Source organism: Catharus ustulatus, chromosome 2, assembly GCF_009819885.2.
Source record: "Catharus ustulatus isolate bCatUst1 chromosome 2, bCatUst1.pri.v2, whole genome shotgun sequence".
Lineage (NCBI taxonomy): Eukaryota > Metazoa > Chordata > Aves > Passeriformes > Turdidae > Catharus > Catharus ustulatus.
In genome coordinates this window covers 82,200,020-82,215,329 of record NC_046222.1, presented here as the reverse complement: position 1 = coordinate 82,215,329, position 15,310 = coordinate 82,200,020, and the positions used below count along the sequence as shown (strand labels likewise).

The window sequence follows — 15,310 nt, the reverse complement described above, 5'->3', positions numbered from 1 at the left end:
GGAGCGCGCCCGCCCCTGGGGGCGTGACCGACCGACCAGGCCCCGCCCCTGCGACAACGTGTCCCGTTGACGGGTCCGGCCGTAAGTTGAGAGACTCAGCGTCGTAAAAGAGACGGGCTTCAGTCGCCGCTGAATGTGGAGGCGAAGCATTGGCCCTTTTCACACGCCGCGCCCGCTCCGCTGTCGGTGGCCTCCGAGACGGTGACAAGTCCGCTCTTGGAGCCGCGCGGGGAGCGAGGAAGGCAATCTTTCGATGAGACTCTTGCAGGCGCTGCGACTCTGCCCGTGAAACCCACGGGCCCGTGCCACGCACGCGCAGCCGTGGGGGAGAGGGAGTGGGGGGCCGGTGCCGTAAAGCGCGGACGATGTCGGGGCGGGCGGACCCCGCGGCGCCGCCGGTGTTCGAGAAGCGGGTCCTGGTGACGGGCGGCGCCGGCTTCATGTGAGTGAGCCCCGCGGGGCCGGAGCGGGCCGCCGGCCTCCTGTCCTGGGGCGCGGGTGAGACGTGGCGGGCGGGGGTCCCGCGGTGCCGTCTCCCGTGTGTCCATCCTGGGCTGGTTCCTTGGAGCCGCTGGCACGGGCCGCGCTCTCTCAGGGGCTGCGGTGACTCGCCCTTGTCGTGGGTTCTGAGGTGGTAAGTGCCTGGAGCACCAGCCTTACGAGGAGCGGCTGAAGGAGCTGGGGTTGTTTTACCTTTAGGCGAAACTACCTGATCGCTCTCTTCGCCTCCCTGAAAGAGGGATGTAGTCAAGTGGGCTTCAGCCTCATCTCCCGGGCAGCAAATGAGAGGGCTGGCAGAGGTTTAAGTTGGACATTAGAAAGAATTTTTTCATGGGAAGAATGGTTAGATACTGTTTTGAGCTGCCCAAAGAGGTCAGGAGTCACTGTCCCTGCGTGTGTTCAGGAAACCACTAGACATGGCGCTTAGTGCTATGGTCTAGTTATAAAGGTTGTGTTTGGTCATAAGTTGGACTCGATGATCTCAGGTCTTTTCCAGCCTAATGGATTCCTTGGGCTGAAGGTTGCAGGGCTTCGAACCAGCTGCTTTTTCCTTTATCAACCCCCAGTGGTGTGGGCTCAGTTTGAGTCAGAGAAAGGTCTGGTCCCTCTTAAGCTTGAGCCCCTCAGTGTGCCTGGAGTCGGAAGCTGCGAGGGGGTTAAATTTCTCTGTGTGAAGAACCCCTGAACTAACCTGAACTCTCAGAATGAGCTTCGTGTGCACAAGACCGTGTCAAAGGGGCGGTGCCACCTGGTTGTCACTTCTTACACCCGGTAGCGGTGTCATAGACTTTAGTCATGGGAATCACGGTTGTGGGTTAGGAGTGTGGACTCGTTATCCCTGATACCTGATATGTAGGCTTTAGAGTACAATAATATTTTACAATGACAATTGAAGATAGCATAAAACAGTCTGGGTTTTTTTTTTAATGTGGACAGTGCTGATTCCTTTCATTATAGGATGAACTTATATTCTGATTTTTAGTTTCTTAACCGTATCTTTATATGTAGAAAATATTAGGATAATGTATAGAATATATATTAGAATAATGTTGACATGTTAAAATATCTTTAACTTTGTCTTTCTTCTGTCTTGAATACATCCCCTTCTTCCTCCCAAGACTTTAAAAAATGCTGAATTTATTGGGATTTTGTCATCTCTTTATTACCTTAAAACCAAGTATATAACTGTAAAATGTGTTTTTCTTCTATCCTGCAGTGCTTCACATGTAGTTGTCTCTCTTGTGAAGAACTATCCAAACTACCTGATTATAAATCTGGATAAGGTAATAGCTTGTTTTCTTTCTTGATATGGACAACTGTTTTAGGTGATTTATAATGCAATCTCTAATATGTTGAAATTTATATGGTTTATTGTTAGTTACTAATTTTTATTTGATTTTCCATTTGTTAATGTGCAAAAAACCATCAACTGGTGTTCAGAAAAAGAACAAAGCTTTTCAGGCTCTAAACATCTGTTTAAGAATTTTGCAGTTAGGGTATCTTTTGGAGATTTGTACTTTTAAGGCTTCACATCTGCTTGTGAAGTATGTTGTTGGGTTTTTTTTAGATAAGTTTTACTTTATTCTCAGACTTTCCAGTGGTTAGGTTGGGTTTACGTTTGTCTTTTTGCTTCCATGAAGCCCACTTACTGATGTTGTGTGGTATTTCTCTTTAGCTCGACTACTGTGCAAGCTTGAAGAATCTTGAAACTGTCTCTGGGAAGGAAAACTACAAGTTTATCCAGGTGATAGAACCTTTTCTTTCACAAAATGTGACTTTTTACAGATTTTTGGTGTACTACTTCAGATAGGAGATGGATTTTGATTTATTGGTCAGATCAATATTTGGACTTCCTGGGCTTGTATGCTGAGCTTCCTCCTGTCTACAAAAGGCAGTGCTGATGCTCATGTCTCTGTCTTGGGGTCTGCCCAGGGTTGCAGGACATCTGAGAAATGCACATAGTTCAGTTTGCTGAAACAGCACCTTTCTCAGAGGTAGTAGATGTAAACTTGCCCTTTTTCTTAGATTCAGGTGAGGGTGAAAGCTGAACTTGCCCTGACCTGTTGGTGACCCCCTATGGCTGTTTATATTTTTGTAAACCACCTCTTTATTTCAGTAAGGGATTATATCTGAGCTTTTGGGATAGAAGTTGCATGAGAAGAAAGGGACAGCCTGTATGCAGACGTGTGTGTGCGCAGTTTCAGCATGACCAAAGTGGCTTTTTGGTATTTTCCTAGGGTTTTTGATTGTTTCCAATGTGCAGTATGAAATGTACAAAGGCTTTTAAAAGCCTTGTTACCTGGGTAGATATTAACATTAATTGCTGGGGAGAGCTTGGAGTTCTACAAGATATCCTTTAAACAGTCAGATTCCTTTGTGAAGCAGGGAAACTAACTAGGAATGATGTGGCTGTACTGCTTTTGGGGAAGGGTAGGAATATCTTCTCACAAAACTTACATCAGTATGAATAATTCCAACTTTTTACTGTGGCTTTTTTTTTTCCTTTTTAATGGTTTGGGGTGTATGCCTGGGTTATTTGTTTGCTTCTGGTTTTTTTGGTTTTTAGGGACAGTTGATCACAACATCCAGTTGGTATGCAACCAAGCAGTTTACACTGACAGGAAAAAATGTGCTGTAAAAGATAGTCTCTGATGTGCAACCCTTGCCATTAGAACTGTAACATTGGTAGTGACTTTAGGAGACAGCAAAAAAGATATGCTCTCTAGTGGTACTGTAGAAAGGAAGTCTGTTTTGGAAAGTAGAACACTAAGTTTAGAAAATTTGACTCAGGGGCTGTATCACAGATACATTTTAATCACAATTTCTGTTACTGTTCAGCAACAGATGTACTAAGCTTGAATTTCAGTTAAAGAAAATCAGTAACTAGCCATTTAGTTCAAAATAAGGTTTCTTTTCAAAAAATATGTCAATTAAAAAATAAATCACCAGAATAAACAGCAAACAGCAAAACCCTGGTGCTTTAGTGGGAATCCACTTCTCCTTTTGCAGTGCCACTAGATGTCCCTGCCTGCTCGCCAGACTGGGAACTTTTACTTGCTCTGGGAACTTGGCATTTCAGCCTCAGTGTTGGAGCTGCATGCTGTATTTTTATTGTGTGTATGTTTGGACACATTGCTGTTTCTAATGTTAATAGTTGCATAAATTGTGAAATAAGTTTTGTTGAGGATTTTTAAAAAATGGATTGAATTTTATGTATGGTTTTATTTTAGACATGGCATTGATAAATTGCCAAGAGCTCTGTTGATAGTGCCATTTGTATGCTGTGTTCCCTTTGTAATGGTTTTTTATGTGACAATTGGTATAAAGGGAAACTGACTATTTTCTATCAAAAATAATTTGCCTTTTTTTTTCCTGTTTAGGGAGATATTTGTGAACCTGATTTTATAAAGCAGCTCTTTGAAACTGAGAAAATAGATATAGTCCTTCATTTTGCAGCCCAAACACATGTAGGTGAGCATTGATGTATGTTTTAGTATTGTTTTCCATGGCTGTACTTGCTTGAAATATATGCCAGTATACTTTTTTCTTTTCCCTTCATATAAACCAAAGATACAGTTTGTCTCTACAAATCACATGACTGTCTGGTGGCCTTTTTAACTCAGAGGATTCACAGCCTTGATTTAAAAAGCGCTTCATCTAACTGTTGTCTAGTTTTCATTGCACTAACTGGTAATGTACCTTTTTGTCTGCATTGCATTTTGAAATTCTGTCTAGACCCGTATGTAGCTGACAGTGTACTGAAGGAGTCATAAAGACAGTGGAGAGGGGCTTTGTACATAATCTGAAATTTTTACTTAATTGGCTCCAATGTCATATGAAAAAACAATGTGAAAGCTGAAGGATTAGGTATAAGTCCCATTGGAATCTTGTCCTTATGCTAAAAAGAGAGAATGAATTATAAAGTGCCTATTTCAAATGGCTACTTTTCAGTATCATTGTTAGTAAGAGCAATCCCCACCATACCCCACCCATCATGAGAAGAAATCCTCAAAGTATTCTCCAGGAGAATACTTCTCAAAATTGTCAGATTTGATAGGCACAAAGTCAGTAGGTCAGGGGAACAGTTGTAAGAATCAAAATAGTTGCTGATGAGTTAATAGTAATGGATCCATATTGCATCTTGCAATTACTGCATGTAAGCATCTTGCTACTGTCTTTGAATGACACTTTCCTTGCTGTACTTAGCCTTTCCTACTGAGATGGGAAGTAATTATACTGCCACTTAAATAAAGTTAGATAATGCTATTTTAGATTAAAATGTCCATAGCCAACAAGCTTTTGCTCACGATTCCAGCCTCTTGAGAGCAAGGATTTTTGTCTTCAAGTAAGTGTAGAAGGTGCCTTCATTTTATAAGGACCTTGCTATCTGACAGGTCTATATTGCAACCTCCAAGTGGAACTTATAGCCCTGTCTTGCCTAAATTTAAACAGAATTGTCTGATTTTTTTAATGTAGATCTTTCATTTTGGCATGCCCTGGAATTCACCTACGTGAATGTTTATGGCACCAATGTGCTGGTTGCTGCTGCACATGAAGCCAATGTGGAGAAGTTTGTGTATGTTAGTACAGATGAAGTATATGGAGGTAGCACTGATGAGGTGAGTTTCAAAATGCATGAGGATTTTTCTAGTTTACCTGCTTTTAATAGTGAAAAACAGTTGAGTTTAACTTGACCTCTGTAAATGTTTGACTTCAAGTAAACACTGGTTGCTTTTAGAAAGCTGAGTATCAAAATTGTCCTGATGATTTTTTTTTCTCATAGCTTGTTTTATATTGAATGTTTATTGTCTAAAGCAGTGAGATTTGGGTCATTAATGGTGTCACACTACTCCTCAGAGATAGTATCAAAGCAGTGTGTTGTACAGGTTTTGTCCTGGAGCATTTATGAGACTTCAGTAATATGCACAGCTTGACAGGCAGGGAACTACTTTATATTCTAGCTAAAATACTAACAGGTAGTGACAATTCAAATAGGAAACAATTCCTGTATTACTGTAATAAATATTCAGATGTTTCTTGTTGTTGTATGCAGATCTTTGATTTTTGAGAATTTATACCTGACCTTAATTCAGGAAATGTAATTTAGCTCACTAAAAAGGTAAATTATTCATATTCATCTTTTTAAAGGCATAAATAAAATCAAGGAGCCTTTTGCCATAGTCCCTGGAAATATTAATGTACTTCAGAAGAGTTCTATGCACTTTATTATCACAGTGTCTTTATCAGTTCCTTCAGCACAACTTCCATCTGTAGACTTTTATGATACCAAGAATGATGTTTTCTTGTGTGTAGACCTGTGGCTTGGCTGATACCTTCAAGTATTTGTTTTTGAACCTTGAAAAGAAAACCTTAATCTATTTTTTCTTCTCTTTGTGAATCACACTAGAAGTTCTTGTAGAGATGGTTTGTTTTAAGGGGAGGAATGCCTTTTAATTTCAGAGGCGAAGGTTGGACAAGAACAGTGTTTTAATCACGTTAAGGTGATTGTTACCAATCACACCTTGTGTAGTATCCCTCCTTCTTTTGGTTTGTTTTTTTCTCCCTTAAAGTGAGTAGATTGAAGTATCAGGATAACCTGAAAGATACCTGTTCTGGAACTGGTCAGAATTGTCAAAGCCTTGCTTTGGAAGTTTTTGGGTTGCAATTCTACATTTTTTACAGAAATAAAGTTACAGAAAAATTTAAGAAAAGACCCCTTTTATTTAAGACTGAAAGGTGAATTTGCTAGTGGTGGCCCAATTGCTCTCTGAGGCAATATAAACCTGAGAAATATTAAGCCTCCCTGTAGCAACAGTGATTATTTAAAAAGATAAAAATCTGAGGACCTGCTGCTGTGAGGTTACTCTGTTACAAGTATAAAAATATTACTGCTGGTAATCTGGCTGCCTCCTATGTTCAATAAATAGGCTGTCTTTTGTTATGGTCTTCTATTGTAAGGGGACTTTGTCAGACTGGTGTGCTTGAATATTTAGAGATTTTTATTTCTTTTGTAACTTTGAGGCTTCGCTGGACAAAAGGTATTGAGTAATGTAAATTTTTCTTTTCGTTTTAGGAATTTGATGAGTCCTCACCAAAACGTCCAACAAATCCCTATGCCTCCTCTAAAGCAGCTGCAGAGTGTTTTGTTCAGTCTTATTGGGAAAGGTACCAAGTAAGTTCATGGAAACTTCAAAAACTCTGAAACCTGTAATTAAGTCTCTGTATTATGTATGTAAGAGTATATCCACACAGTGCCACCTCTTTCCTTATTGTTAGTCTTGTGGTTTGGATGTGTTAGAGAATCTCCACCAGTAAGTTGTGAAGATACACTGCAAGACGGTGGGGACAGGTCAGATGTTTTTCGTTTTTGTTTTTTAAATCAACTAAAAATTTGCTTTGATAAAGTAGTCAAAGAGAACATTAGGAGTTTAAAACCCGGTGCTAACCTTGCAGGAAGTACAAAAGTATTATACAGAAGTAGAACATGCATAATTCAAATTGTATTAAGACTAGGCTTATAGTTAAAGCAAAAAAAAAAAAAAAAAAAAAAAAAAGCCCTGCTAGTCAGATTTGTTTAAGCAACCACATGTAATATTTTGCATACTTTAGACTTCTGTTCTTGATAGATGATGGTTTTGCTGTAAAGTGAACAAGAATAGGATGTTGATGACCTGTGAAACATATGGGAATAAGTAGGAGTAAGTCAGTCTTCAGTCAACACATATGCAATGTCCTGTGGTGATTCCAGAGCCAGAGAGATTTCAAACATTTGTCACTTGTGGTGCTCCTTACAGGCTGAGAAGGCTGGATGCTCTTGTCTGTTGAACAGAAATTAATTCAGTAACATTTGTAAGGACTTGCAGCTTTTTGAGTAAGCACTGTGCATGTGTTGGTTTGCTTATTGATCAGCAGGAAGCCTACAGAGTTTTACTGGTACGTGCTTTCTTATATAATCACATGTATGTTTAATGCTCTCCAGTTTCCAGTTGTCATCACACGGAGCAGTAATGTTTACGGACCACATCAGTATCCAGAAAAAGTAAGTTAAACTGCGCTTTTCTCTGAGCTTCAGTGTACCAGAATTCAGGGCTGTAGTGATGTTACTTTTTCCTCGTGTGCATGGGATGACTTTTGAAAAAGGCACTCTTGCAATTAATGTGTGATTATATATTTTAAGCTTACACTAACATGTCTTACCCTGAACACATATTTTTTGATTGTTGATAAAACTTCAATTAGAGACTTGTAGTTTAAATTAATTTTATGACAGCATCTTTTTTTTTTGTAATTTTTCTATTTTTCAAAGGATATTTTGACAAAGTTCCCCTACAAATTACATTAACTTACATCATGTTCTGTAATTGTGAGTGTTTAATAACTAAGGGAAACATTTCAAAAAGTAAACTGAGAGTACAATAACTGGTCTAGAAAGGGATGTTCCAACCTGCACAGAAAATAAGTAAGACAGAGCTATAGCATTCGTATATAAGGTGAGAAGTAGTGTAAAGTGGTTGGCTTTGCATGTGTTCATACAGACCTTGCAGGGTAACTATTTAAAACAGTTATTTGTGAGAAGGAATTGCCTTTTTAAGTCAGTACCAGAATCTGCTTAGTTAGTGAATGGAAATACACTGGTGAAATGGAAGTGATAATCACATGTACTCTTTGGAGTTTGGAACTGGTGGGCAATGTAGCTATATATTTTACAGTTCTGTGGAGGTGTTTTTTAGTTTAAATAGCTTTTCACCTTTTGTGGTTTTTTTTTTTCACAAATAAATTTATTTGCACCTGCATTATTGCAGATGGAGAAGCAATGGCTTTTGGAGTACATTTTTCATTGATCTGTCTTGCTACAGGTTGCATGATTGTTGGGGGTATATTCAGGGGATGTATTTGCTTGCTTTTGACTTTTATATATTCTTCTTCACATACCAAATTGTAGTTAACTGCTGAAAACACAGCACTAGGCCACATGAATTTTTACTTTTATCTAGTATTCTGCTCCTGTGTTTAGAGTAAGAAATTAAATTTAAGTAATTTGGGTAGTTTTATAATGGCTTCATTTTAAGGACTTTAATAATGGGGGCGACTGTTCAGAAGTATCCGGGACATTAAGAATGGATTTAAGCTTGTAGATGAAAATAATGTAAATCTTTGTGCAGCAAGTGCACTGTCACTTGATCTGTGTTTATCTGCATTATTTTACAATTCTCTGTTGATTCTCTTCCAAATTTAGCTAATTTAACAACTCCTCAGTTATAGATTTACTGCAGTTGGCTGGATGTTTAAACCTTGTTTGTAACTGTTGGCAATAATTATTACTAGTCAGACTGATGCACTGTTGTGCAAAAGTAATGGAAACTTATTGTAAAAATGTTACATTAGTAACCACCAGAAAGATAACTTTTATGGTACAATAGAGGCGTCTACTGTTACAAACCAAAAATCCTTGCAGTTTCTAGGCTTGATACATTCTTTCATTAGACTTAATAAAACTTAGAAGTATTTAAAGGATCTTATTAAAATACTTAATGTTACATAATTGTTGAAATTCCTCATGCTTTATAGAAGAACAGCTTCTAAAATAGGGGAGTAATTTTTTTGTTGTTGTTCAATTCCTTAGGTTATTCCAAAGTTTATATCTTTGTTGCAACAGAACAGAAAATGGTAGGTAGCTCACATTTTTTTTTTGTAGTATTTGTGCTGTAAAACTAATTGCAGTTATAAATATGTGCTAGATTGTAAAATGATAGTTACATAACTAAGTTCTGAATAATTTATTTTAATAACAGGATTTCCTTAAAGTAAAGGATTGTCAGATACTTAAAGTATCTTCAGGCAACCATCTAACAGCAAAACTGCTTAAAACACAGTCCAGTAAATTGAATGCATCTATTTGAGGACTAACAAATTTTTTTGTCTTTTTGTTGTCTTAAGCTGTATTCATGGTTCTGGACTTCAGAGAAGGAATTTCCTTTATGCAACTGATGTGGTAGAAGCATTCCTTACTGTCCTGAAGGAGGGGAAACCTGGTGAAATTTATAACATTGGAACTAACTTTGAGATGTCTATTGCCCAGCTTGCTAAGGAGCTAATCCATTTAGTGAGTAAACAGTTCTGATGCTTTCCTTTACTGGTTTTCATTGCACATATGAATAATTCCACAGACCCCCTGTAGCTCTGAAAGAGCTTAGACTTGTGGTAGGTATTGGAAAATCCTTGCAGCAGAAAGATGTGCTACCCTTTCTGTGGCAACTGGACTGTCTTAAGTTTGCAGTATGAGCTATCCTGCATGGGTTTGCTGCATCAGTTGTCCTGGTTGGGACATATCCTGATTGGCATCATGATTAATTGCCATTTTTTTTCCATGCTGATTGCTTTAGTTTTGGTCTGAGAATGTGACACTATTAAAATCTAACATTTTGATTATGGATGCTCTGGCAGTGCTCCAGGTGAAGGAGACAGGTTGGAGTTATTCTAGATAATTTGGTGATTTTGTTGATTTGAAGACTCAGTATACAAAAGACCATTTCTGTTTGTGGTTTATATTTTTTATTTGGTGGTGTTTTTTTCTTAACAAACTTAAATCTTGTTTAAAACCTCCTGTTTTTAAAATATATGTTTAGACAGCCCAAAATGGATGGAAATGATACTTGTTTTTCTTTTTGACAGATAAAGAAGACCAGTTCAGAGTCTGAAATGGAGCACTGGATGGATTATGTCAAAGACAGGTGAAGAATGTGGAGGACATGCAGGATGTGCTACACATGCAGAATAGTTTTGTCCTGAAAGTTTTATGAGACTCTTTACCAAATAGTTTTTTGTGGAAGTGTTTCTGCTCTAAAGGAGGGAACACTTTTGAGGGAGTAAAAGCTGTTTTGCTTCCTAAATTTTTTTTTTGCTAGTGGATTTGTCATCTATGATCAGGGTTCTGTATAGAAAACAGGATTTTCCTTTATTATTTGGATCTGTTGGTCAGAATGAATGTCTTGAAGGGAAACATGTAATGCTACTCTCTCTTCAAACTTTGTTCATACTTCTCATTACTGAAGTCTGCTTTGGGAAGAGGACAGGTTTTACAGAACAGCTAAAAATTAAATCGTTCCTTTACAGTTGTTTGGACAGTTTATTCAGTGTACTTTGTATTCAGCATTACTGAGTGAGATGAATTCTATCGTTTCTCGTTTAACTTTGGTATTTTGGCATTAATGTGACTAGTTCAGACTTAGATATACTTTGTAGTAAGACCCAGTCTCCACAGGCAGAAATATGTGCCTGTGGAGTCTAGTTAGCTTTAGATTTCTATCTTGAGCTGAAGCTGCTATCTCAAAAGTAGATGTAAAGCTCTAAGATACCAAAGTTAGGGCAGTAGTAAAATCATATAGATATGATTTTGCTCTGTGTTTCCTTCCTTAATTTCAAACTTGGTTTGGCTCTGCTCTTTTATATCCATTTCTTTCCTGCAGCAGCAATGAGTGTCTGCTTACTTTAGATATCACTCTCTCCAGAGTGATTAGAAATGATGTGTCTACTGATAGCAGTTAAGTATTACGACCTTTAGAATCCTCACTTTCTGTGCACATTTAGATTGTTATCATGGCAACTGAAGTGTCTTCAAAAGTGTGCTAACTTTTGTTTTTAAAAGGAAATGTTCTTCAGAATCCTATCTTAATGTATTACAGGACTTTGAACAAAATGCCTTTGGCTCACATGATGTGAGTGTTTAGGAGTTCTCAGTGTAATTCAGTTTGAGATGTTTCTTCGTGTCTATTGGGCCCTGTCTGCTAATGCTTAAACATAAATGGACTCTGGAAAACTAAGTAGGTAGGAATGTCAGGGAATGTTGAGGTCTTATAAAAGATTGTTAATATACCTAATTTATGACTATATAATTTTATAATGAGTGACTTAAAAGTCATGGGGATTACTTGCTATGGAAAAACTAGTTCTGCTTCTGCTTGAGATTGGCATGTTATAGTACCAGTGATAAGTGTTGGTTTATACCTGCACATGTACCTTGACTATTCAATATGCCAGTGCAGTAGTGCAGAATGCTAGACTAGGCTACCTGTCTGCCAGACTGTGGAAGTGAAAATTTCTGCCATGCTTAAATATCAGATGTATCTTTCCGTGTTGAATCTTGCAGGTTGGGATTCTACATATTCAGTAATACTAAGTTTATCTAGCTAATGAGCCACTGCAATGATGCCCCTTTGGAAGCCTGTGTGTTTTAAATCTGAAGTATGTGTAAATTTGTGGGTTTTCAGGATGAAAAACCTAAATGCTAATATTAGAAAACACTGGCTCTGCGTTGCAAATGCACTGATTTGCACAAATGCGTTGGCAGTGATTTGCGTTTTGTGTTTGTTTTTGTACCAGTAGAATACTAATTAATATTTATTTTAGTCAATTTCAAGTAGTTGGCTGTACAAACTGAATTGTGTTGTTGTAGCTGCACTCAGCTGCCACCTATTTTTTGAAGGCAATGCAACCTGTTCATGTTGATGGGAATTTTCAGAATTGAAGCATGTCTAATGTTCCTTGGAAAACAGTGTGAGATACTGCATCTCTAATTAATGAAGTGGTATAATCAGATTGTTTTCTGTGTGCATTTTATACTTAATCAGGCCTACAAATGACCTCAGATATCCAATGAGTTCAGAAAAAATGCACAACTTAGGATGGAGACCTAAAGTGCCTTGGAAAGAAGGAATAATGAAAACAAGTAAGACGATGACTTTTACACTGATTCAGGAGTGGTGGGAGGAGGGAGAGGGAAAGCAGGAGATGGGTATATAGGTTAGTTAAAGAGAGGCTGAAGAGATTGAATGTAACACTTCAATTTTACATAAAATTGGCTGCTTACTAAATAGTGAATTTACATGACATAAAAGAAAAAAGTCACTTTTTAGTGCTAGAATAAGTCTTGCATAAAGAACTTATTGAAGTTTAAACTAGATTTCTGTAATATTATGGGTTAAACTCTTCCACAAAGAACAATTAGCATCTTGTTAGTCTTATATCGGTGGAATATTTGGATTTCCCTGTTATCTCTGGTCAACTTGACTCATCAACATTCTTTCCATATTAGTTGAATGGTACAGAGAAAATTTCCACAACTGGAAAAACTCGGAGAAAGCTTTGGAGCCCTTTCCTGTGACAGACCCATTTGCCCAGCTCAGTGGTCCATAGTGTGGCACAGAACCTGAAGGAGTTTTTTCTACCTCATGTGGTCTTTTCTTCAAAGCCTGCAATCAAGTGGCCACACTGGACTCTTAATGTATTCAAGATACAAGAATCATGATGAGTAAAGAACCACAGTATGGCACAACTTTGGAATGGTTTCAGCACTTTATAAGTTGAACCTCTTCGTTTCAGCTTTTGGTGCAATACTCTGTTCTCACTAGGTATTGATTTTAAAAAACTGTATGGAGTGAGGAATATTTATAATGTTATAAGTTAGTGTATTGAAGGAAAATTTGCCTTATTAAGAATAATTAACTGTGATTGCAGCTTTTGGGACTTGGAGTTAAATTTGTTTTAGTTCTGGAATTATTCATCTGTATTTGTTTTTACAGTGGAATATATATAATTTTTTGTCATTTCAAAAAGTTGGGTTTTATTTTTAATCAAGGAGAGAAGTTACATATTTTTGGAGATTATAAATTGATTGACAAAAGCTGGATACAGCACCTGTATGTTTCCGTCCATTTCTCTGCTGGTGCACTATTAGCTTTTGTCTATGATTCAAATTACCATTTAAAGTTATTCTATAACTTTAAATGCCCCTTTTCAAGGGGAATAGTGTGGGGGGGAAGATGTTAAGAAGTGGCAGTGTTCTTGCTGAGATTTCCAGAAGTATTTCCTTACATATTGTCCTCTTTTTACTGTATTACTGTCTATTACATGTTAATTCCTTTTTCTTGGCTGTAATTGTAACAAACTTGAAATACTGGAACACAGTTAACATTCCAATGATCTTATTTCCTGTGATATGAAGGTTACTTATGGAGAAAATTTTTTAAAACTCTTCTTTTTCTGTGAATTGTGGGTTGGCAGACCTTAATCAATGCAGTGTTTCACCATTTTTTCTGTAATAAACATTTTAAGGATAAAACAATATTTGAGTTTCAATATAAAATTTTGAAAAATTCTTTAATTCTAGAAATATATCAGTGAATCTTGTTCAAAGTTGATTTGGTGATAAATATTGCGGTGTAACTGGTTTCTCGCAAGTAAGAAAAACATGCTGGAAAACTAAATGGTGGAATTTTTTAAGAAAAAGTTTCTTAGCTCTTCCTTTATCTTGAAAAAATTATCTTCACTTTTTTTCTTTGAGGTGATGTGGCAAACAATAAAAGGACCACTGTTGTTGGTTTTATCACTTTAGCATCTGTAGTTGCCACAGTCCCTGATCCTCTGTGGGCTCTGCGCAGAGCTGCAGGCAGCACAGGACTGGGATGCTGTGGTGTATCAGAAAAAGCTGTGACTTCCGAAGGGTCTCAGAAACTGGGAGTTAGCTCTTGAAACACAAGTGACAAGTGTTCCCATCTTCATCACAGCTCTTGTGTGGTGCTGTTGAGCAAGTGCCACTTGTGGCTGGCAAGATTTCACTCTAAAGAAGGCTAGCCAGGAAGTTTCTAGGCTTACTGCAGTGCCAAGTATGGTTTATGGTTTTTAAAGTCTTGGAGCCTGTTATTGAAGGTGAGTTTTCTGTGACAAAGTGGGATAATAATACTATACTTGAATTGTGTGGCAGTGGAGGAGGGCTGGACTTTTGGCAAAGGTTTTGATTCAGCTTCTTGCAGGAATTTGGGAAATTATGTGGGGTTTGCCATTGGTTTACGTCTCTTTTTGGGATTACTGTTCTGAATTGGATCAGATCTTTGAGAAGCAGTTCCTGAAATCCCTTGTGCATTGGGAAAAACCAATATTGCTGCCTCACTCTTGATGTACCACAGCTGCTATTCAGTGCATCCCTTGCCAGCAGCAAGTGAAAGGATTTTGAAGACACTGAAGTGGGCAGCTGAGGCAGGGCTGTCTGCAGTCACAGGACCTGAGTGGTTTGGCTGGGAAAGGACCTTAAAGATCACCTAGTCCAAGCCCTCTGCCATGTGCAGGGACACAGAGCCCCATCCAACCTGGCCTCGAGCACTTCCAGGGATGGGGCAGCCACATCTTACCCTGTGAGCTGTGCCTGTGGAGTGTTTGTGGTGCGTGTGTCCCAGCTCCAACCTGTGCAACAGAGAGAACCCTTACCTTCTCCAAGGCTTTCTCTGGTCTGACCTCGGCACCTGCTTATATTTGTGTGCTGGTTGCTTGCATTAAGGGGTGTCAGCTGTGGTTGAGGCTGGTTTACACTGTTACAAGATGATAGACTAGAAAATACCTTTTGCTTGTCCCCCCAGAACTTTCTTTGATGTAGGAGAAAGATTGTGGGTGAAAAGTGGCATGCTTTTTTTTGTGGTTTTTTGGACTCAGAATGCTCCATTTTGCTGAAACTGTGTTCTTATTCTCATTAGACAGTCACAAAATTCAAATATCTTTTTACAGAAGGTAGAACTTTTAATGCAAACTCCCTTGCTAAATTCAGTTAGGGGAAAAGCTGACTCTTTTATTAAATGTGCTGTATCTGAGACCGAATTGTCCTTCACTTGCATTTAATTTTGTTTTGCATTACCTTTAGTTTTTATTTTTATTCCCATTGCCATTTCACCTGGCAAAAGGAAGATTTCTAAAAATAAGAATCGGAATAACCCATTGCTCCATAGTACCTCTGATTGTTATGGTAATGTATGAAAACTCTTCT

General features: G+C 38.2%; 1 protein-coding gene across 2 annotated transcripts; it reads left to right on the top strand.

Annotated features, from left to right (window-relative positions):
* Nucleotides 1-55: 55 nt before the first annotated feature.
* Nucleotides 56-13,621, top strand: TGDS (TDP-glucose 4,6-dehydratase). 2 transcript variants are annotated; one of them, XM_033051117.2, is made up of 12 exons: nt 56-442; nt 1,718-1,784; nt 2,177-2,245; nt 3,882-3,968; nt 4,974-5,120; nt 6,575-6,673; nt 7,481-7,540; nt 9,125-9,168; nt 9,439-9,604; nt 10,174-10,232; nt 12,129-12,226; nt 12,593-13,621. In XM_033051117.2, exons 1-12 carry the CDS (start codon nt 366-368, stop codon nt 12,691-12,693), a joined length of 1,074 nt encoding a protein of 357 aa, XP_032907008.1. In that variant the 5' UTR covers nt 56-365; the 3' UTR covers nt 12,694-13,621. The 2 variants fall into 2 exon arrangements, with proteins under 2 accessions (XP_032907008.1, XP_032907007.1); XM_033051116.2 differs by having other exon boundaries at nt 57-442; nt 3,882-3,972; nt 4,978-5,120.
* Nucleotides 13,622-15,310: the final 1,689 nt, after the last annotated feature.

What these genes read in the sequence shown, in the direction of transcription:
- TGDS (XM_033051117.2), top strand. Translation starts at nt 366, where the DNA reads ATGTCGGGGCGGGCGGACCCCGCGGCGCCGCCGGTGTTCGAGAAGCGG. An exon ending in TTGCAACAGAACAGAAAATG is followed by an intron (nt 9,169 to 9,438) that starts GTAGGTAGCTCA and finishes TGTTGTCTTAAG; the next exon opens with CTGTATTCATGGTTCTGGAC. An exon ending in ATGGATTATGTCAAAGACAG is followed by an intron (nt 10,233 to 12,128) that starts GTGAAGAATGTG and finishes ATACTTAATCAG; the next exon opens with GCCTACAAATGACCTCAGAT.